The sequence below is a fragment of the Anolis carolinensis genome, chromosome 2, assembly GCF_035594765.1.
Source record: "Anolis carolinensis isolate JA03-04 chromosome 2, rAnoCar3.1.pri, whole genome shotgun sequence".
In the NCBI taxonomy this organism is placed as follows: domain Eukaryota; kingdom Metazoa; phylum Chordata; class Lepidosauria; order Squamata; family Dactyloidae; genus Anolis; species Anolis carolinensis.
In genome coordinates, this window is record NC_085842.1 from 212,029,299 (window position 1) to 212,051,949 (window position 22,651).

Genomic DNA, 22,651 nt, shown 5'->3' on the forward strand with positions numbered 1-22,651 from the left:
ATTAACCTCTTGAAAAAGGGAATTCCTCCTTTCCCAGACTTTCCTTCCTCAACATTTCCTAGACCTGACTCCATTCAAACTTACCTTCTCAGTGCAGTCTGACAGCAATTAATGTGGAAGCCATCAATAAAGGACTTCTTTTCACCCAACTTGTTCGCAACTCCTGGTGAGATGGCAGGAGAAGGTCGAGGCCTTCCAGATGCTGTGAAATTGTAATTCTCAGCATCCCTCACCATTCTCTGTGAGGGTCATACAAACTGGGAATTGCAGTAAAACTGGGAATTGACCCTCTGTAAAATTTGGAAGGCCCTGTGCTCCACAAGCCTGATTTAACAGTAGTGACATAAGGGGCTGATCATGTTTCAATATGCAAAATGCTTTACCTGCTAACTTCTACCCATAAAGTTCTGTTAAAGTTGAAAAGAGCAGATGAGACCAATTGTTTACAGTCAGTTGGCAACCTGAATCAGACTGGAGTTTATCAATAAAGCCTTTGTTTGTTCTTTGTTTTGCTCTGTTTGTGACTTAAAGTCATTTCTGACTTAAGGCAACACGGTCATGGTTTTTTTCTGGGACTGAGAGTAGGTGAGTCACTCATGGCCTTTTAGTGAGTTTCCATCACTGAGAGGGAAATCGAACCCTGGCCTCCAGAATCGTAATCCAACGCTCAAACTGCCAAGCCATGCCTGCAGCTACTGAAAAGGAGTCGCTTTGATCTCATCAGAATCTACAGAGGGAGCAGGCTGTGTGCCAAGCTTGGGAAAACGTGTACTTTGGATTACAACTCATAGGATCCCAACTTGCATAACTGCTGGCCATTTTTTTTAATAAATTCCCAGTTGTGCAAGTCTGGTGTAACCGATAAACAAAAAGATAGACAGGCATGAAAGTGGTGGGTTTAACAGTAATCATTTATTTTGCCCACATCAGCAGTAACACTTGGAGTGTGTAAAAAATAGCAGATGCCAGGAACACTTCAATGAAAACCAGCAGACTCCTGCATCATGGAGCCAAGGCCTTCTGAACCTGCAAGGCAGAGTTAGGATGCATCTACGCTGCAGAATTAATGCAACTTGACATAACTTTAACTGCCATGGTTCAATGCTATGGAATCCTGGGATTTGTAGCTTGGTGAGGCATCAGCATGCTTTGGCAGAGAAGACTTTGTCAAATGACAATTCCCAGGATTCCACAGCATTGAACCATGACCGTTAAAGTGGTGCCAAACTGCATTTACTTTTCAGTGTAGCTGCATCATAGGACTGTATTTGAAAAAGGAGAGACCCTTGTTACGTTTGGAGGAACTTTAGGCAAGGCCTCCTCTTCCCTCCCCTTTTCACCTATGTTTTCAGACCTCCTTTAGATGCCATCTGTCAACCACATACCCAGACTGGGCGGTTTCCTTCCACACTCCAGCTCTTTGTACTAAATTTAATCCTCCACCATTCATTAGAGGAAGGCTCAGGAGGTAATTGTAAGCAAGGAATACCCCCAAAATATAGCCTCTGACCAAAACTATACTGGCTCGAGCTTCTGATGAAATCATCTTTTTATTCTTTGCCTGCCGTGGATGGGGCTCTGTGTACTGCGCGCGCACACACACACCCTCTCAATGATGTGCTAGGAATGAATTATGCTAATGCCATTGCTAGCCAAATTGACCTGGGGCAGAATTGCTTCCCAGCTCCAAATATGGAGATTAGCATGAAATAAAAGCCATCAAAAGGAAAACTTGGCTTGATTCATCTCCCTTTACCTCCCACAGCCCCCAACCATGCAGCCGGACCCATCAGTCTTTGGCAATTTCTAATGCCTTGGAGTAGTGGATTTCTGTGTTTAGGGAAGCTTTCTTTTTTCAAGGAAACCTTCCCAGTTTATCAGACTAGGAATCCTTTTGCTAAAGAACTTCTATGTATTGTAAAGGACTTTAGAGAATATCTTGGGCTGTACTCGAGCTGTTGCACTTAAGTGGTTGGGTTTCACTAGAAATATATCTCTGTGGTTCCACTATTGATGCTTATCCTTTTTTAAACATCTCTGTCTCCTCCCCAGAATTTTTTTTTCTGTCTCTCACCTCATTAGGGAGGGCAAATTGATGGTCAGGCCAAGGAACAACACTTGCAAGGAGGCCCAAGGTTTTTCTGATATGATCTAATCTTTGTGCATAGTTCCACCACTGTCTCCACAAAAATAATACCTAACTAGAAAATAAGCTCTGGTGCTCATAATACCCTACCGCCCAAATAAGCCCTAGTTAAAATCATTAGCCAGACATATGCATTTACTAGTAGTACATCTCTTGCAACACATGATGGATGTATTGAATTATAAAATATCACTATGTAATTAAACATAAATAAAAATATTGTTGATATAGTATTATGATGATGTTCCAGAAGAAGATGACATCATTGTATTTTAATAAATGTAAATTGTTATACATGAAAATCAGTTCTAACACATCTTTGGAGCAAAAATTAGTATAAGACCCGGTCTTAATTTTGGTCAAATACAGGAATAAGAAAAACAATTGTTTATTTTATTTTATTTTTTATCATATCAGAAGCGACTAGAGAACATACTGCAAGTCGCTTCTGGTGTGAGAGAATTGGCCGTCTACAGAGATGTTGCCCAGGGGATGCCCGGATGTATTGCCATCCTGCTGGGAGGCTTTTCCCATGTTCCCGCAAGCTAGAGCTAACAGGCGGGACATCTTGCGGATTCAAACCGGCAACCTTCAGGTCAGCAACCCAACCTTCAGGTCAGCAGTTCAACTGACACAAGGGCTTCATAGCCACTCTTGCCTTTCACACATTTGTGTAATCATCCGTTAAAGCCCTCGAAGGACAGTGGTTGCCCCTGCATTGTGGGGTCTTGGATTCTGTACTTTGTGTTGTGTTTGTTCCTTTGCTATGACCTGGCTGTACTATGGCAGGAAGTACGGGATACCGGTGAGTGCTATGAGGGATTCCCCTGGACCTCTTGTATTGCCTATATTGACTTTGGGGGCACAGAGAGAAATGTTTTATTTTTGGATTTCCCCACCACTCAGTCTGATGTCCCCAAGCAGAAAACTGTATTTTAATTCCAATGAAAAGACAATATGATGAGAGTCAGTGTGACTGTAGTGGTTAAAGTGTTGGACAGTCACTTGGAAGACTTAGGTTCAGCTTCTCACTATAACACATATGGTGCGATCTTGAATTGGTTTCTCTTTCCTTCTCTCCCTCATATAATGCAGACTCATATAATGCATGTTGAACCACTTTAAACTGAATTGTACGAGTCTAATCCAGTTCAATTTGCGTTACCATGGCAGTGTAGATGGGGCTTCAGGATTGTAATGATAAGAATGAAGTAGAAAGAAAGCTATCTACCTAACCTTGTGGTCATAGGAGGCATGTTGCTAATAAGTACTGTATGATCCCATGTTTGTTGGACTGGTATCTAAGGTTTCCTTTATCCACACCTGACAAAATAGGTCTTCTCCAAGCATTTTCTAGGTCTTCCGACTTGGACTGTCTTTCGACTGGTACTGTTGGACCAGAAGTCCTTCATTTCAATAGAGTTTGCTGTGGTTTTGTGCAGACACGTGAAGTCTGGGAATGTATCCCCACAGAGAGGAGGGTTGAACTGTAAATGAAGGAATTTTGCAGTTGTGGTTGTGATTACTTTTTGCAGTGATTGATTCCAGTGCCTTGTCACAATAAGAAGGGTTTCTGCTTGCCATTGGAGTTGTTAAGGGCTTAGAGAAAGTCAGAGTAGATTAAAAAATGGACTACAAATTCCAGAGTCTTCCAGCCACCTTGGTGTTTGCTGTATTCTGAAGGTGGTAATCCAAACTACTTTCATGATCTGAGGAAGCATGAGGTTAGTAACTAAGTTGGAGAAAGCCAAAGTGGTAACAAAGGAAAGGGTCTGAAGTGACGATTAAAGTAAGAAAGAGAGAGGAATAAAGAGTTTTGAAGAAATGCTGGGGAACAACCCTTAAGAGAAGAAAATTGGAGAGAGAAGACATACAGTATATGTGCTTGTAAGTGAGAAAAGGTGAGAAAGTGAACATTAGTGTCAAATTGCTAGTCAAACTTCTGTCTGCAGTGCTGGTAATATGTGGCTGTGAAAATAAATATGTTACATGTTTCAAAATCAGTTATATTAATTTTTTTAAGGTTGTAATTTGTATTTAATTTGTAATTTGCTGGCCCTTTCCTTTGTCTCTGCTTTTTTGACTGTGCGCATTCTGATGTTCAATTTACTTTAGTTTTCTGTATATTATTATTATTATTATTATTATTATTATTATTATTATTATTAACAATATTTATATTCTGCCCTTCTCACTGCGAAGGAGACTCAGAGCAGCCTTACAATAGGCAATAATTCAATGCCCCATAAAACAGACATAACAAAATACACATATACATTAGCAACATAAAATTAAAAACATATAACATTAAAACCAATTATTAAAAACTACACAATCTGAAATCATAATCCAGGAGCCATTCTAGTAGTAATTGCATATATTCTATCTTCACTTATTGCACTGCGTTACAGTGCAAAGGCTTGGTCCCACATATACATATATACAATATTACAGTTTCATGGATCACTTTATGGTTTGAAAAGCAGAGCTTCAATCTAAATAAGAACATCCGGCAAATTTTGTCACTTCTGTTTTGAGCCATATCGAGTGAAAAACTCCAGTGTGTTTAATATGCTGAGTAACCTTCCTCTTTTTCACCCTGGCAGTGACTCCAGCCATTCCTCCACCATGGATCGGATGAAGAAGATCAAGAGGCAGCTGTCTATGACGCTGAGGGGGAGCCGGACGGTGGAGAAGAACCTCAACGAACCCATCAATATAGAGGAGAACAACAGCAGCGATAATGGTGAGCTCTCCCATTATTCAACTGCGAAGAGTGTACCATCCATTTACAGTTTTAAAGTTGTCCTCTCGCCAAGCAGCATGAAGGCTAGAGAGCAATTAAATAACCGTCTTAGAGCTTGGGGAAACGGCTTTTCCAGAAAGCTGACTCACCCAACCACGCTTGGCCCCAAAAAGTCAGTTTTCTAAGATCTGTACCAGAGGCAACATCCATAGTCGTGGGCAGAAAGAATACTTTGCAAAGTTGCTCGAAGGAGATGAGCCAAATCCAACCGAAAGCAGCTTTGCACAGAAAGGCCTTTGATGTTTGGTTGTATACTTACAGAAACAGTTACATTATTACAGTCGGAAGGAAAGGGTTGTTGTTGAGAAGGCCTTGACTCTTGTACATACCAATCCACGCAAAACTCCAATTTTTCCATGGTCAGGACGGTATTATTGAGTGTGGCATCTGATGCAGAATTTGATAGAGTGCTTTGAAAACTTAGGCCAAAGTATGCGGTATTTGTTGTTGATAATGCGAGTTGTAGTCCTACAACTTAATTTCCAATCCTGTCAAACAACTATTTGTTTGCTTTTTTTAAGAAGAGCACTTTTCTTGGCCTTACGCTTGGAGAGAGAAACTATGTGTGCATGAAAATAAATTGGCAGTTTGTTGAGGACGATTTCTATGATACGGTGATAAGACACCTTGGCTTTACCTAGTTAGCAGTACCTCTTCGCAGGTGTCTACATCATTGCTCTATCTGTATAAGTTTATTGTGTTCTTACTGCATTTCTAGATTAGCTTTGGTTCTTAAACATGAATACAAGGTTCTAAAGCTGAAATGAAAAAATTGAAAATAAATGATGGTAACCTACATTACTCAGTTTGTTCTATGTGTTATCCACCACTTTAGCCCCCAATGGCACAATGGGTTAAACCCTTGTGCCAGCAGGACTGCTGACCGACAGGTCACCGATTCAAATCTTGGGAGAATAGGTGAGCTCTCTCTATCAGCTCCAGCTCCCCATGTGGGAACATGAGAGAAGCCTCCCACAAGGATGGTAAAACATCAAACATTTGGGCATCTCTGGGTAACATCCTTGCAGACAGCCAATTCTCTCACACCAGAAGCAACTTGCAATTTCTCAAGTCACTCCTGACACGAAAAAAAAATCTACCACTTTGTAGAAAGGTTCAGAGAGGGAAGCAACTAGCAGCACACCTAAATTCACTTAGATATCCTTAGTTGTAAAAAACACAACAGCAGCAAAACAGAATGAAAATAATAAGAAAACTATCTAGGAAAATTGTTTCTGTTACGGTGCTGGATGGAAGATTTGGGGAAATCTAGTCCACTATGTATTTCCAAACTCTGAATACACAATCTAGACTACTTCCATGTACTGCAGTTCTACTCCAGATAGAGAAAAATAACCAGATCTTTCTTTCCTTTTCTTTTTCCTTTCCTTTCTCTAACAACCAAATTCTCCATAGCCTAAATAGGTGTTTTAATATTCTCATATGCATATTTCTAAGTCTGGGTCTCATGAAAAAGGTTTTTGTAACAGTTTTGTCTTTTAGAAACATTTATTAAGATTTGCAGATTGCTCCCTATACAGGAGAGAAAAAACTTGCACTATTTATTTTTAAAAAATCCTTTATGTGGGAAAAACCAAAATTGACAGATTGATTCACCCAGACCAGGACTTTCATTGTTTAACTTTTGAATGTCTAGATTTGCATCTCTTTGTTCTCATCTGTTTGTAACTTTGAATTCTATTGCTGCTTCTTTTTTGCTTGAAAGCCTTTTCATCTTTAACATCTAAGTGGCAGGCATGTAAAACTTGGTCCTCTCCATGCCAGGTCAGTTGAATTTGCCCAAATTCACAAACTGCACATTCAGGATAGAAATAACTTGAAAATTATTTATTTAGTCCAAGGTGAGTAACAAGTACAGTAGAGTCTCACTTATCCAACATTTGCTTATCCAATGTTCTGGATTATCCAACGCAGTCTGCTTTTTAGTAATCAATGTTTTTGTAGTCAATCTTTTTAATACATTGTGATGTTTTGGTGGTAAATTCGTAACTACAGTAATTACTACATAACATTGCTGTGTATTGAACTGCTTTTTCTGTCAATTTTGTTGTAAAACATGATGTTTTGGTGCCTAATTTGTAAAATCATAACATAATTTGATGTTTAATAGGCTTTTCCTTAATTCCTTATTATTATCCAACATATTCACTTATCCAACGTTCTGCTGGCCCATTTATGTTGGATAAGTGAGACTCTACTGTATTCAAAAAGCAGGATGCATTTTTAAAAAAAAAATCAATCAGAAGCTAAAAAGAACAATTAAGCTACTGTTTGTTAAAAGCAAAATATTAAAATAATGTAAATATAAGACATACTGGAAAAAGGTGAAAGAGTAACCCCATTTAAAAAACACAACTGATAAGCCAAAGGAAACCTTGAATAAAAAGTTCTTCACCTGCTAGTAAAAGGAAAGGAGAGGAAGGCCAAACACTGTCTGGGAGCAGCAACTGAGAAATTCCTCGCCTGTGTTGTCACCAAATGTGCCCGTGATGGTTTTGGGGCCACAAAAAGCCTTTTTCCAAATATCTTAAATCTCAGGCAGACTCATACGAGGAGATACATGTCTACCACGTTGGACTTTAAAGGTTATAACCAGCACTTTGAATCTGAATGCAAGAGGAAGCCAAATTGAATGATTTCCCCATCCCTGCTTTTGATACAGGTGTAACTAAGCTGTGTTCAGCAATGCTGAGTCTGCACTCTTTTGTAAGAACACACAATGAGCGTGGCAGGATCAAGGCAAGATCTACCTTGTCTGGAATTCTTTGCAAATCTCTCAGCAACCCACAGGCACTTGATCTAGAATTTGGCAAAGGTCCATCGGAATGGCTGGCTACCTTCTGGTGATGTTTTCTACCATTCTGTGCTTTTCTTGTTAGGTGTCCAGTCTAATCAGACCTTTATTTCACGTATACCTATACACACACAGGCAGTCCCCTAGTTATAAACAAGCTTCTGAAGTTGAATTTGTATGTAAGTCAGACTAGGTACATTTTAAAAATGTAACTCCACCCGATACATGTGTGTGTGTGTGTGTGTGTGTGTGTGTAAGAGAGGGAGAGAGTGTGTGTTTTGGATAGCATAGGGAAGAGTTAACATCCCTGTGGTGTTGGTTTTGCTGTCTGTGCCCCTCTTCAGAAGATTTCACCTCACTTTCTGTCCTTGTAAAGATTGGATTTTGAAAAAACGGGCTTGTTGTGGAAACAAGGATTGGCAAGAAAGCTTCAGTGGAGACACCTTTTCCCATGAATTTCCCTTCTGAGGGTTAGATTTCTCTCACTTCTTCTTGTCTCACCCCCGTTCTTAACTATGAGTTGTTTGTAAGTTAGATGTTTGTAACTCAGGGACTGCCTGTATGCATGTATATGTGTGTCTGTGTGTGTGTGTGTGTGTGTGTGTGTGTGTGTGTGTGTGTGTGTATATATATATATATATATATATATATATATGTATATATATGAATATATATAAATATTATTTGTACTAATTTTAAAAACATGTAAAATACAATGTTATCAATGAAAAGAAAGAGAAAAATATTAGAAAATAAAGAAACAAAATATAAAAGAGGGAAAGTAGAAAAATATAAGAGCAGTTAATACTATGTAGACTTATAAAAAAGCTTACAAGGCTGCTCTAATACAATGAGCAATCAATCGCCTTTCTATAAAATAGAATTATTGAATTACCGTTTCCTTAAGATTAAGACGTTATCAAACAATAGACCTTCTATTGATATCTTAAGCCAGAAGAATCTAATCCTGTTTCCTCAATTTTCCCTATTTAAATCCAACCTTTGGCTTCTTGCCAGAGCCCCATTATTGCACATCTCAAGTATTTTTTTAAGGTTCCTTACAGAATCTGATGGGAAAACACAGACTCTTATTGGAGATCCACTTGATTTGTCTGCTTCTTCCCTGACTTTCTTAAAATCTCTGTCTACAGTCATATCATCTGTTTAAGTAAAAGCTTATCTATTTTCTTAAAATAGCTTTTCAGTGATTTTTCTTCTTCCCAAATCCATAGCCAAGTTGCTGCTTTCTTTTCTTCATGAGGCCACTGCATTTTCTAACGTTTAACAAAGTCCTGACATATACAGAGCTCATTATTTTGTGGCACTGCCTCAGATTGGGCTCCCCGGTAAAAATTACCTTTGAAAAAAATCAAGTATTAAGCTTCTGTTATTTCAGTTCAGTCAAAGCAGATCTCACTTTCTCATAATAGATTAGTCTTGTTTTAGTTTTTGAACTTTTTGACTCCAACTTTAATTGCAAAATGTGTACAAAAGCAACCAATATTCTGATTTAAAACAGTTTCTCTTTTTTATCATCTATATTAGAGCTTTCCAAACATTTCATGTTGTGACTCACTACTTTTTAGACATGCATCAGTTTGCAACACAGTAATTCAGGTTTATTAGCAAACTGGAGGTTGAACCAACCCTTTATAAAAGATATGGACACATACATAATTGTAATAACAAAATACATGGGGGCACAACATATCTCCTGAACATCTTTCATTTATATTTTTAAAAAAATATGATTTATTGCTTATTTCACATAGACTCAGAAGTTTTGTATTACAGTTGCGTGACATACCAACACTGCAGCCGACACAGAGATGTACCACGACACACAGTTCAGAAAGCAGTGATCTATATCTTTATATCACTTTCCATGTTTTCTTTTTTGTCTTATTTTAAAAGGCTTTCTGATGTCACTCCCTAGCCTAAACGTTGCTTAATAACAAGAAAATGTGGATATAGCTTAATGACCCATTAGGTTTCACATGCAGCGCAAAGAGCTGATGGCTTTGTTCTGCAGTTTTCCCCCACTGCATTCCCAGATTACTGCAATATCCCCTTGGATTTAGTGGGGTTTACAGACACTCTTACGCACACACTCCCCCCTTATCCAGGGATAAAGACACCAGTTAAAACTTGTCTCCAAACTGGTGCCTGCCACAGCTGCTCCCCTCTCCTCCGATGGAAATGTCAGCAATCTGTTGTCAGACTTTTGTTTCCAAAGGCCAGTATGAAATTCTAACATGCTCAAACGTATTTGTTTACAAACAAGAAAATAAATACCTTAGCCTTCCTCGTGTGGCATCTAACAAATTTGGATGCAGACATTGTCTGCCAAGGCAAATGCTGGTCCTTGTTGTAAAATCATTCCATTCTAGAGGGGAAAGAAGAACAGGACCCATCAGTAGAGTTCCCCAAATCTTCTTGCCAGCTTGTTAGGCGTAAGTGCCCCTTGGCAAGGTAAGATAATCACCAACACATAAAATCATAGGACAGATACAGACGAGGGATGGGCTTGTAAAGGAAAAGGAAGAGTTGTCTACAAAGTCGGGAAAATAAGTGGTATAGTTTCAACATGCCATTTTGACCAAAATATGTCTTGTATAGGTGTATTCAGCTGACCTTGCTTATGCAACAGCGAGGGTACACATTTTGTTTTTAAGAATACGATTTTAAGGAATTTGATCAATGACCTAGAGACTTCACCAGAAGTCACACTTTGTCCCTTTCAGTGTGGTAAGGACCTTGATGTACTTACATCAAATCCTTTGCTATAAGGAATCAGATTAGATGGTTGCTTTGGGTTCATTGTAATTTATCAGGTGGGGGTGTTTTCAATTAACTGCAATGGTAGAGAGAAGGCTAATCCTCTCAGGTAAGTCCTCCTTCCTCCTTATACCCACTCCACACCACTCTACCAAGGGTTCACTTTTAAGTTTGATTTCCATTCTGTTTGATTTTTCTTTGGTTTTTTCTTTCCTTCATATTTCTCTTTTTTCCCCTCCCTATTCTTTTCTTTTTGTGTATCTGCTTTATTTCCAACTTCCTTGCTCTGTGGCTCTGTGATTTCCCTTGGCTTGCATGATGGCTCCTTTCCTTGTACCTCCGGTTTCTTGCTGGGTGTGCTTTTTGCTCCGTCTTCTCTCTGCCTTTCCTACCCGCGATGTGTGGCTTCCCCATCCATTGATATGTGTGGGTTCTTGTGCTCCCCCTCCTTTGGAGCATGCTTCTAATTTCCATTCCTCTTCCCTGGATATACCCCTCGGCTTATATTTCCCTTTCTTCCTTGATTCCTCAAACATGGGCAATGGGGATATATTTTTATCCTGGGTCTCTGGGTCTCCATGCTTGCTTTTTGTTTTATTTTGCATGACCCCACTACATCGCTCTCCTCCTCTCCTGCTGCTGCTGCTGCTGCATCTGACTGGTGTCTCTCCTCTTGTTACACCCCCTTCTGCCCTTTTTGCTTCTTTTGGTCCTCCTCATATATCATGCACCCCTTCCACATCCGTGTGTGACATTTCTTCCACCTCGCTCTCCCTGCCTGTGTGTCCATTTGTCCATCCATGGGCTCCCCTCCCCTTCCTCCCGCTCAGGCCCCACAGTGAAGAGTGTGCGTCCTAGCACCTCCCGCAGCGTTCACGCCTTCCTGCATCACTACGCAGGCTCCTTCCGCAGGCCCCGCCTGGCCGTCACCCGCAGCCTGAGCGCTCACCTGAACCGCACCGCCCGACTAGGTGATTATTGCGCCTCTCACTGTGTGCTGCCTTCAAAGAGCTCTCCATGGTGGGTAGACCGGTTCTGCCCATCCCAACAAGCCCACCAAGAGAGAGTCCCAACTCTGTTGGCTCCCTTGGCCTCCCTTTGCAAAATGAGGCAGCAGCAGAGCTGGGCAATCTCTTGGGTGAAAAGTCTAGGCAGCTCTGAGTCCTGAATTCCCTTCCTTGGCTCTGGGAGGACTTTGGCCTGATGCTGGGTCTTGGTAAGGATGCTGAACATCCCTAGTCTTCAGCTTTGCTTCAGGAATAACCTCTCTACTGACATGAATATGAAGCCCTGCATCTTCCTTTTGTGCTAGCTGCACTTCTGAACTGGTTTAGTTGTATTTCTTTTTCTTGTAGAGAAAAAGTTCCTTTTTGAAATTGTGTCTGATAAAAATCTCTATTCAGTATAGTTCAGTGGTTCCCAACCTTTTTTTGCTCAGAGACCACTTGACTAGGTACCACTTTGACTAGGGACCACTCTCCAACATTAGTACCAAAAGAGTTACGAATCAGTTTTGTTCAACTTTAGATTCGCTTTGGTTTGGTCATCAACTCTATTTTCTGCTACAGAACATATGCCATCCAGTAGTCGCAATCTGCTTGCCAACAGAAAACCATATTTAATAATCTAGAGCTGATGTGTTCTATCCAATACAATTTTCTGAATCAGCACCCAAATAACCCCAGAAATGGGCCTAAAAACAAAAACACTAAGAAAAAAAGTATTTTTTGTAGTGTTATTATCTGTAGTAGTAACGGTGAGACTGCGGACCATATTTTAGTTCTTACGGATCACTGGTGGTCCACGGACCACAGGTTGGGAACCACTGATATAGTTTGCTGAGGATTGTAAGAATTGTACTTTCAACATAACATGAAATCAAGCAAAACATGTTGGCACACAGAAGGTCCCAGGGCCAGTTCTTGGTAATTTTGGTCAGTGCTCTTTTCCCAGACTTTGGTTATCTGTTGCCAGTCAGTGTTGACAGCACTGAGGCAAATGGAACGAAAAGTCAAATGCTGTACAATACCTGTTTTCTTGTCCTTCTGGATTCTTTCAAGTGACACAGCCATAAAATCAATATATCATTAAAAAAGACATTGAAATAGTTTATTTGGACACAGTTTTTCAAGTCCCTGATGCTTTTCAAGATGTTCCAAATCCCAGAGAATAAACAAGAGTCAGTGCCTGAGATGGGCAAATGATGGACTTCCAGATGCTGTTAGACTGAAATTCCCATCTGCATCAATTAGCTCAGCTAATAGTGAGAGTGAGGGGAATAAAAGCCTGACAAAAAGCTCAAAAAGAATGTGTTCCATGTAATTTTTATCTGAAATGCTTTTGTCCCCTTAGAGGAGGGGGTTATAATGATGATATAAGTGTTACTACATTTTAAACATTACTGTGAAGACTGGGAATAGCACTTTATAAAAGTACAAAGATTATTGTGAAGGGTGGAATTACGTACTTTTTAATTGTTATTGGGGAGTCATTACTAAACATTGTTTTTGAAGTGTAATTTTGTGGGATTTTCATATTTGATATGTTTTTAAAACATAGTAGTAGCAATAGTAACACATTATTTGGACTCTGGAAACCAGACTTTGAACCCTAGCTTAGTCATGGACACCCACTGGGAGACCTTGGGCAAGTCATATGATCTCAGCCTTAGAAGAAGGCAAAGACAAACACTCTGACTATATTCTTGCCAAGAAAATTCCATGATAGATTTACCATAGGGTTGCTGTAAGTTGGAAATGATATGAATTCGCACAACAAGAACAATTGGCAGTGGGTGATATTTTATAGGCTTGATGGGGGTGAAGAGTGGGGTAATGTGCAAGAGAGGGATCACTTGGAACACCTTGTTCAAAGTGACTACATTGTAGTGCCACAAGGTCAAGTGGTCAAGTTGACTCTACAGCTGCAAAATACAGGGGTAGGAAGGAACTTGTGAATGTGTTGTTGAAGGCTTTCATGGCTGGAATCACTGGGTTGCTGTGAATTTTTCGTACTTTATAGCCACAGATGCAGGCGAAACATCAGGAGAGAATGCAGCTGGAAAATGGTCATGCAGCCCGAAAAACTCACAGCAACCCAGAACTTGTGAACACTCTACTGTGGAAAAAGTCCCTCCAGATGGAAACTAGTTTATCAACATTGCCATCTGTGGCGCAGTGGGTTAAACCCTTGTGCCGTCAGGACTGCTGACTTGAAGGTTGGGTTGCTGACCTGAAGGTTGCCACTTTGAATCCAACCCGGGGAAAGTGTGGATGAGCTCCTTCTATCAGCTCCAGCTCCTTGCGGGGACATGAGAGAAGTCTCTTACAAGGATGGTAAAAACGTCTAAACATCTGGGCATCCCCTGGGCAACGTCCTTGCAGATGGTCAATTCTCTCACACCAGAAGTGACTTGCAATTTCTCAAGTCGCTCCTGACACAAACAAACAAACAAAAAACATTGTCACTTGCACTGATTTTCCGTTTACAGGGATTTTCTAGCATGGAGTTTTTTTGTGACACCCTTCTGCTCTACTCTGTGACACAGTGCTCTGCCTTTCCATGTGCAGAAAAGGCTTTATTCTGAGTCTACACGCAACAAAACTGATGGAATAGGCTTGAGGCAGATAGAGTTGTTGTGAAGAAAAAGTAGAGAATATTCAGACTAACAGCTGCTGAATATCTAGTACTTACAAAGTGGTTCCATGTGAAAGAAAGGGTTTATTGCTCCCTAAAGACCAGTTTCACAGCTGTTAGAGGAAACTGGTTGGGAGGAAGGAGGCTGCTAATTCTCATTGCCTGTTTTTTCTTTGTCTCTGCCTTCCCTTGGCACAGAAATCGTCCAAGAAGACCTCAAGATGGGTTCAGATGGTGAGAGCGATCAGGCATCGGGGACATCATCGGATGAGGTGCAGTCTCCAGTCCGAGTGCGTATGCGCAACAACCCAACACGCAAGATCTCCACTGAGGTGCGGACCTTGGAGGTTCTGGCGGCCAGTTCATGTTGATGGGGATTCTTGGCTCCCTCTCACAATCCACAATTACAGCACCTTAATTCCCTTATTAACTGCCCTGGCTCAACCCTAAAGAATCCAGGTGGCCGTCAGAGGAATTTGACCTTACTACGTGGAACTAGAAATCTCAGGATTTCACAGGATAGTGTTTTAATTGTGTAGAGTGAAAGGGACTTCTACTTTTTTGTACAATAAGAAGTTCTTTGTAGACAGAGCGATGAAAGGGAATGCTTAGAAATTGGAAAGTTCACACAACTCCTCTGTCGCCCATGAAAGCAATTTCAAGTCTCGGGTCTAAGAAAATCTGGACCAACTTACTTAAAAAAAATAATTAGATCTCTAAAATACTCAGTAATTTGTGTCGTGTTTCCAGTTTCATGCGCAGAGGATTGCCTGGGAACCTTGTGAATGAAACTCACCGCAGTCATGGTATTCCTGCCAGATATCTTGAGGAATTTTAAGGCAATCCTGATGAATCCTCTTTGGAAAGAGATGCTGTAGAATCAACTTTGGCTCTTAAAAAGCTGTCAGAAAGCATTGGGCACTGCTCAGCCTCTGGTCAGTGTGTCATCAATGGAAATAGAGTAATTGTAGATTCATTAGCAATAGCTGTACTACAGCTTTGATCTTGTATTTTACCATGTCCAGTCTCAATTTCCAAGGGGAATGATCAGGCTGGAGAAAACAGGGCATAGTTCTTTTGACAGCCCACTTGGGATTCTTACTGTCCACAGAGGAAGGGGCTAGTACAAAAGCACAGTGGCCCAGTGGAAAAAACTCAGCATTCTCTCTTTCTCCATCATCAGCCTACACATATTTTTTCTTCAACTAATTTTTGCTCATGAGTGGGTCTCTTCTCATGAGTAAGCAAAAATGTTTGCATGCTTGTCGCTTGGGGGATCTTAGTAACAAGGCTGACCTGACTTCTCCCTGCTCAATCTAGGACATAAACAAGCGCTTGTCACTCCCAGCTGACATCCGTTTGCCTGAAGGCTACCTGGAGAAGTTAACTCTCAACAGCCCTCTCTTTGACAAGCCTTTGAGCAGACGGTTACGGAGGGTCTCTTTGGTAAGTGAGAACCTCTACCTCCCTACTTGATACAAGGCTGTTGTGTCCTCATTGGAGCAATGCCCAGAACAATATATGGATTCCAATTTGCCACTACTCCTGCTGGTCTTTTAGAGTGCCCACAGCCAGAAAAGAACAGCCGCTCATGTTGTGTGCTTTCTTTTGTAGTCAGAGATCGGTTTTGGGAAGTTGGAGACGTACGTGAAGCTGGACAAGCTGGGAGAGGTACGTGCTGTCACTATCTATTTATCCGTTCACTTTGTTTCTATCCCACTCTGAACTCAAGGCAGTAAAGTCACTTATTTTCTTCAACAATCCCCTGTGATTCAGGCTGAGAGACCTGGGTTTGGGCCAAGGGCACCTAGTGAATTTTATGGCTGAGTGGAAATTTGAATCGGTCCTAATCCAGTTACTACACCTTAGGCAGGAATTGAGGCATTATGTAGGACCTCAATCTAAGAGGAACTAGTAGTAACTATCTTGGCTGAGAAATCTTTGTTTTGATACTTATTTTGAGAGCTTATTTAAGATGGTCATTGTTATTCTCCCTTTCTTCAGAAGAGCTAATTGGTGTTTACATGGTTTTCCCTTCTGATCTTTCTGACAGAAACACTGAGTTAGGTTTGGCTGAGTGTTAATGGCTCTCTCCAAAGATCCTAAGGTTTTGGACCTGGTTCTCCTTAGTGCTGACCCAGCATTATAGGTAGTACATCAAACTAGGACTTGACTAGTGTTACATCTCCTTGCCTGTTTATGCCAAAAAGAACCCCAGCTTTTGATATTTAAGCAATATGGTTCACAGACTGGCTCTAACTTTGGCTTGAAACTTCTCCTTTGTAATGGTCACATGGTTTTAATTGTTTTAATTTGATTTGGATACCGGCTTTTATTTGTGTTTTATGTTTGGTTTTTCTACATGTTGTATTATATGTGGCATTTAATTCTCCCATTATGTAAGACCGCTCTGGGTCCCCCTAGGGGAGAAGAGCAGTATAGAAATTAATTAATTAAATAAATAATAGTGAATTTGTTAACACTCGAGTGGAGCGAATCTTGGATTTCGGTTTTCTTGGTTGCTATTCCAAAATGGTCTTAGGATGCCTTCATTTTTTCTACTACTTCCACCTTGGTATGTTAATTTGAAAGCCATCAGTTCACATGAACCATCTTACATTCTCCAGGACTTGATCTAAAATCCCAAGCTCCATGTTGACTAGTATCACAGTTGCAATCCCACATCTGCAAAATGAGTTTATTGATAACACATCTTGGGGTTCTTTGATATCAATGAGGAAAAGGGGTTGTATTCACTCTATTCAGGATTGTCAGGTCAAGAGAAAAATAATTCTGCTTCACCACAGATTAGATAATTCATGCAGCGCTACTCAAGGCAGCCTGATGTTGGAAATATTTTACAACTGTGTCCTATTCATTGTTTCTTACCTGGCCTTGGGAATGACCCCACCCAACCCTAGTCATCCCACACTGGCTCTGATTCAATCACAGCTATCCTTTTTTTCTATCTGGAATCTCCTTATAGCTGTTAATGATTTTGCCGGCATTCTCCCCTACTACCAACTTGCAGTAATCTCCTGATTGGATCACTGCAATAAATTCTTTTCCTGAAGGGTTACCCTGAAGATGACTTGGAAGCTGCAGTAAGAACAAAATGATGCGGCTAGATTACTGGCTGTTAGAGCTTATAAAAAGCATATAACACAAGTTTGAAAGGAATTACATTGGCTACCAGGTTGGAGCAAATCTTGCCAACAGAACTTATGATAGGTTCTCTTTAGGGTTATGGTAAGTCAGAAATTACTTGAAGGCACACAACAACAAAAGGTAGATGAGAGATAGATGTCTGGAGACAGACTGTGGCAAAATAGTTGTTTTGACAGTAGTGGGAAAACCTCTGTCTGGGCTGTACTACCCTAGCCTGCAAGTGGGATCACATGACTGAATTCTTCCCCATATTGTGTATTTCCTCTATATGCCAAGGTAGGTAATTAGGAGAGAAGGATTTAAGCCTCTACCTTACATCAGTTTTCTATCAAGGCGTATGCTGTTATCTAATCCCTCACCTGAAGAAAAACCTAAAAGTAGGCTCACTGCTTTCATCAGATTTAGACCTAGGAATTTTGAATTTTTAGTTTTACATGCCATTTATGAGCATCTGTAGATGTGTGATATGTATTTTGTGGTGGCAGGAGAGTAGTTCTGAAGATAAGGTAAAGCTTGAAACTGAGAGGGTTATTATGTTGGAGAGTGGGCAAACTGAAAAGAGGTTAGGCGTTGACTGAGTATCCTCAGCAGTGTTTCTTCTGCTTCAGGGAACGTATGCCACTGTCTACAAGGGAAAGAGCAAGCTCACCGACAACCTGGTGGCCTTGAAGGAAATCCGTCTTGAGCATGAAGAAGGCGCCCCTTGCACAGCAATCCGGGAAGGTAGGTTAAAAGTCTAGTTCCTTCCATGCTCCCTTTTAAAGTGGGCTTTTGATACAATCTTCATTTCTCAGTGGCTTTGAATCAAAGGTTTTTTTTCGTGTCAGGAGCGACTTGAGAAATTGCAAGTCGCTTCTGGTGTGAGAGAATTGGCCGTCTGCAAGGACGCTGCCCAGGGGACGCCTGGATGTTTTGATGTTTTTTACCATCCTTGTGGGAGGCTTCTCTCATGTCCCCGCATGGAGCTGGAGCTGATAGAGGGAGCTCGTCTGCGCTCTCCCCGGGTTGGATTTGAACCTGGCAGCCTTCTGGTCAGCAACCCAACCTTCAAGTCACAAGGCTTTAAGCCACTGCGCCATCAGGGGCTCCTGAATCAAAGTAGTTGCATCAGAGTTGAAGCTGTCAGGCATTAGAAATTGTTTTTAATTGTAACTAGCTTGTCGAAGTGCTCAAATTTAAGGGTTTCTTTTAATGAGGGCTTTTGAAACATTTTTCTCCAGCTTTGAATCACCATAGTTGCATAATAACTGAAGCTGTCAGATTAGCAATTGTGTTTAATTTTAATTAGCTTGTTGAAGTATTTGAAATAATGTACTTGAACTGATCTTCTAAAAAAATTACAACCAATCTTGGAAAAACTTGGAAGTTGGCTAAGAAATACGGTTAATGTGCATGGTACCCACTGGGGACACAGAACAATATTTGTTGTGGTGCCCACTTTTATACACAGTTTGTTTATCCCTTATCCGAAATGTTTGGCACCAGAACTGTTCTGTACTTTCGATTTTTCTTCTTCTGATTTTGGAATACTTTGGCATATACATAATGAAATATCCTGGAAATGAGACCTAAGTCTGAACACAACATTTATTCATGTTTCATATACACCTTTATACATATAACCAGAAGATAATTTTATACACAGTATTTCTAATAATTTGGGGCATGAAAAAGGTTTGTGTATATTGAGCCATCAGAAAACAAACCATCACAATCTCAGCCACCCTTCTTGACAATTTTTGATTTTTGAGGATTTTTGAATTCCAAATAAGGGATGCTCAGCCTGTATATACAGTATAAGTCAATTTCCAACATTCTGCTATAGAATTACACAGGAAACCAGATCACAGAGCCATACAGAAATCCAACAGACAGCCTTCATTCCAATGTATGTACTGAACTCACTGCAAGGTTCCGTTTTCTTCATTTTGTGCCATGTGTGAGCCATTCTCTCAAATCATAAGAGTTTGGAAATCAGTAGACAGTAGAGGTGTTTCTGGTCTCACTTCCCTTTTTATCTCTCCCTCTTTCTTCCCTCCAGTTTCACTTCTAAAAGACTTGAAACATGCCAACATTGTGACCCTGCATGATATCATCCATACAGAGAAATCCCTCACACTTGTCTTCGAGTATTTAGTGAGTAAACACAGCTTTAAATTGGGATTTGTTTTTGTTTGTAAGCTGGAAAAAAGGAGAAATAAAGTGAGCACTAGGCGAAGAAACAAATCATTGTGCCAAGTTGGTTTGAACAAAGAAGATGTTTAAATGACAAATGATCAAAAGCTCTCTCTGAAGGGGACAAGAAGACTGTAGTTTTATGACAGGGAATTAATTGTTTTTTGTGATTTCTCCGTATCATTGTCAAAAAGACATTTCGTTAGCAAGATAGGAAGATTCTTGTCCTGATTCTCAAAAGTTTAGTTTTCTGAAAAAGACAATGTCACAGTAGATGAAACATACATTTAAAATTTCCAATAATGCTCAGTATTTCACATACACCACCTCCTTCTTGTTCACTACTCTGTAAAGTAGACTAGTGCTATAATCTTCTTTTGGGAAGGCAAAGTGGCTTCAAATGCCTAACAGTAAAGGTGGGTTGATGTTGCCATTCTGGCTGAGTATGCTTTTGCACTCTCTGGGTCATTGCTGCTGCTGAACCTGCAATTGCAATGTAAGCATCTCCCATCTCCCCTTTAAAACGAGGCCCACATTTCTCCTAGCAGTAGTATTTCACTTGTAAAACCATGTATATTGGGAACGTGCACCATGTTTTAAAGCAGGAGTGAAGAAAGATCAGCTTACAGGCCAGATGTAGCCCCTGGGTCCCTTTTTGTTTTTATTTTTGCAATTCCTGAAGTCTTTTTTGAGTCCACCTTAATTGATTTGGTGGGTTATAGTTTCCTCCCTAAACTACCTAAAATGCTCTGGAAATTGCCAGGAAACCTGGTGGTTGACCCTTTGACTGGCTTCCTCACTCCCCAAAACCTTCCCAAAAAATAATCCCATGAAAAATGCACTTTTTCTGCCAAAAATAAAACTAAAATGGCATGAAATCTTTTCTAGTTCATCAGAGAGGCTTTGTTTGGACTGCACAAGAGGTGGTGGTGTAGTGGTCAAAATGAAACATTACATGCAAGTCAGTTTTAAAGGGAAGAAATGCAACAGCAAATTTGGAAGGAACTGGTGGGTTTGAGGAGTGTTGATATGGCTTCTCCGATCTCTGCATGTTGCCTATTCTTGACCTATGGCCATCTAGTGACCTTGAAGCAAGAGGAAGCTCTTTCCGGGAGTAGGATCTTTGAGTCAGAGGTGATCTGCCATGTGCAAGGAACCTAGTTTGCCCTCCAAAATCCCTTGTGATTCTGCAACAGAATTTAGATAAGCCCAATACAACTGAGGACACATTGTACAAATGAAACTTTCCTCCCTGATACAGGGACTCCACCTACTCAGACTGGATTCGTCATAGGATTCCATTGAACCCTTCTCTTGTTAGTTGTGACTGCTGTAGCATCAGGAGAGATAGGGGAGCCTCTCCCCTGTCCCAATGGTTTTCACCTCAGTCCAGACTCCTCAACCTGAGTAAGCTGCAGGAGAAGGATATAGACTAGGCATGGGCAAACTTTGGCTCTCTAGGTGTTTTGAACTTCAACTCCCATAATTCCTAACACCCAGTAGGCTGTTAGGAATTGTGGAAGTTGAAGTCCAAATCACCTGGAGGGCCAAAGTTTGCCCATGCCTGAAACTGTGTATTTAATACCCCAGTCACTATACTAGTTAGCTGCATGCCTCAGAATGGTGTGTCCATCCTTTGTTGTGGTCAGTCTTCCACTGGGACTCTTATGCCTCCTGGGGAGAAGTTCTTCCCTTTGCCTTAATCATGAATAATATGGTTCAGTGCATCAGAATCAAGACTCACTGATTTTTGTGGGAGCTGTTTGCATCTCTAAATGCATGTGATCATAGACTTCATCCTGTAGCAGTAAACCAAGCTGGCCTACTAAACGTACCCTTAAAAATGTCAATCTTGTGTCTCTGTTTTCCCACAGGATAAAGACCTGAAACAGTATCTAGATGACTGTGGCAATGTAATAAATATGCACAATGTGAAGGTATGTGTTGACTCCAATCCATCTCATAGAATCATAGAATCATAGAATAGTAGAGTTGGAAGAGACCACATGGGCCATCTAGTCCAACCCCCTGCTAAGAAGCAGGAAATCACATTCAAAGCACCCCCGACAGATGGCCATCCAGCCTCTGCTTAAAAGCCTCCAAGGAAGGAGCCTCCACCACGGCCCCGGGGAGAGAGTTCCACTGTCGAACAGCTCTCACAGTGAGGAAGTTCTTCCTGATGTTCAGGTGGAATCTCCTTTCCTGTAGTTTGAAGCCATTGTTCCGTGTCCTAGTCTGCAGGGCAGCAGAAAACAAGCTTGCTCCCTCCTCCCTATGACTTCCCTTCACATATTTGTACATGGCTATCATGTCTCCTCTCAGCCTTCTCTTCTGCAGGCTAAACATGCCCAGCTCTTTAAGCCGCTCCTCATAGGGCTTGTTCTCCAGACCCTTAATCATTTTAGTCGCCCTCCTCTGGACGCTTTCCAGCTTGTCAACATCTCCCTTCAACTGTGGTGCCCAAAATTGGACACAGTATTCCAGGTGTGGTCTGACCAAGGCAGAATAGAGGGGGAGCATAACTTCCCTGGATCTAGACGCTATTCCCCTATTGATGCAGGCCAGAATCCCATTGGCTTTTTTAGCAGCCGCATCACATTGTTGGCTCATGTTTAACTTGTTGTCCACGAGGACTCCAAGGTCTTTTTCGCACACACTGCTGTCAAGCCAGGCGTCCCCCATTCTGTATCTTTGATTTCCATTTTTTCTGCCGAAGTGAAGTATCTTGCATTTGTCCCTGTTGAACTTCATTTTGTTAGTTTTGGCCCATCTCTCTAGTCTGTCAAGATCATTTTGAATTCTGCTCCTGTCTTCTGGAGTGTTAGCTATCCCTCCCAGTTTTGTGTCGTCTGCAAACTTGATGATCGTGCCTTCTAACCCTTCGTCTAAGTCATTAATAAAGATGTTGAACAGAACTGGGCCCAGGACGGAGCCCTGCGGCACTCCACTTGTCACTTCTTTCCATGATGAAGACGACGCATTGGTGAGCACCCTTTGGGTTCGTTCGCTTAGCCAATTACAGATCCACCTAACCGTAGTTTTGTCTAGCCCACATTTTACTAGTTTGTTTGCCAGAAGGTCGTGGGGGACTTTGTCGAAGGCCTTACTGAAATCCAGGTACGCTACA

The 22,651-nt window shown here is 41.0% G+C and overlaps 2 protein-coding genes across 4 annotated transcripts in view; one reads left to right on the plus strand and one right to left on the minus strand.

Annotated features, from left to right (window-relative positions):
• LOC134296528 (uncharacterized) overlaps positions 1-22,651 on the minus strand; it is a 334,978-nt gene that overhangs the window by 66,156 nt on the left and 246,171 nt on the right. The gene's annotated exons all lie outside the window — the stretch shown is intronic.
• Positions 1-22,651, plus strand: part of cdk16 (cyclin dependent kinase 16) — a 64,922-nt gene that overhangs the window by 29,358 nt on the left and 12,913 nt on the right. For 2 of the 3 annotated variants that reach the window (XM_016991093.2, XM_008103555.3), the window contains exons 2-9: positions 4,753-4,892; positions 11,376-11,516; positions 14,380-14,513; positions 15,502-15,627; positions 15,796-15,852; positions 17,958-18,072; positions 19,391-19,485; positions 21,399-21,461. In XM_016991093.2, the coding sequence (XP_016846582.1) occupies positions 4,775-4,892; positions 11,376-11,516; positions 14,380-14,513; positions 15,502-15,627; positions 15,796-15,852; positions 17,958-18,072; positions 19,391-19,485; positions 21,399-21,461 (849 nt within the window). In that variant the 5' untranslated portion in view covers positions 4,753-4,774. The remainder of the gene's footprint in view (positions 1-4,752; positions 4,893-11,375; positions 11,517-14,379; positions 14,514-15,501; positions 15,628-15,795; positions 15,853-17,957; positions 18,073-19,390; positions 19,486-21,398; positions 21,462-22,651) is intronic. The other variant, XM_062971676.1, reaches the window with a different exon arrangement.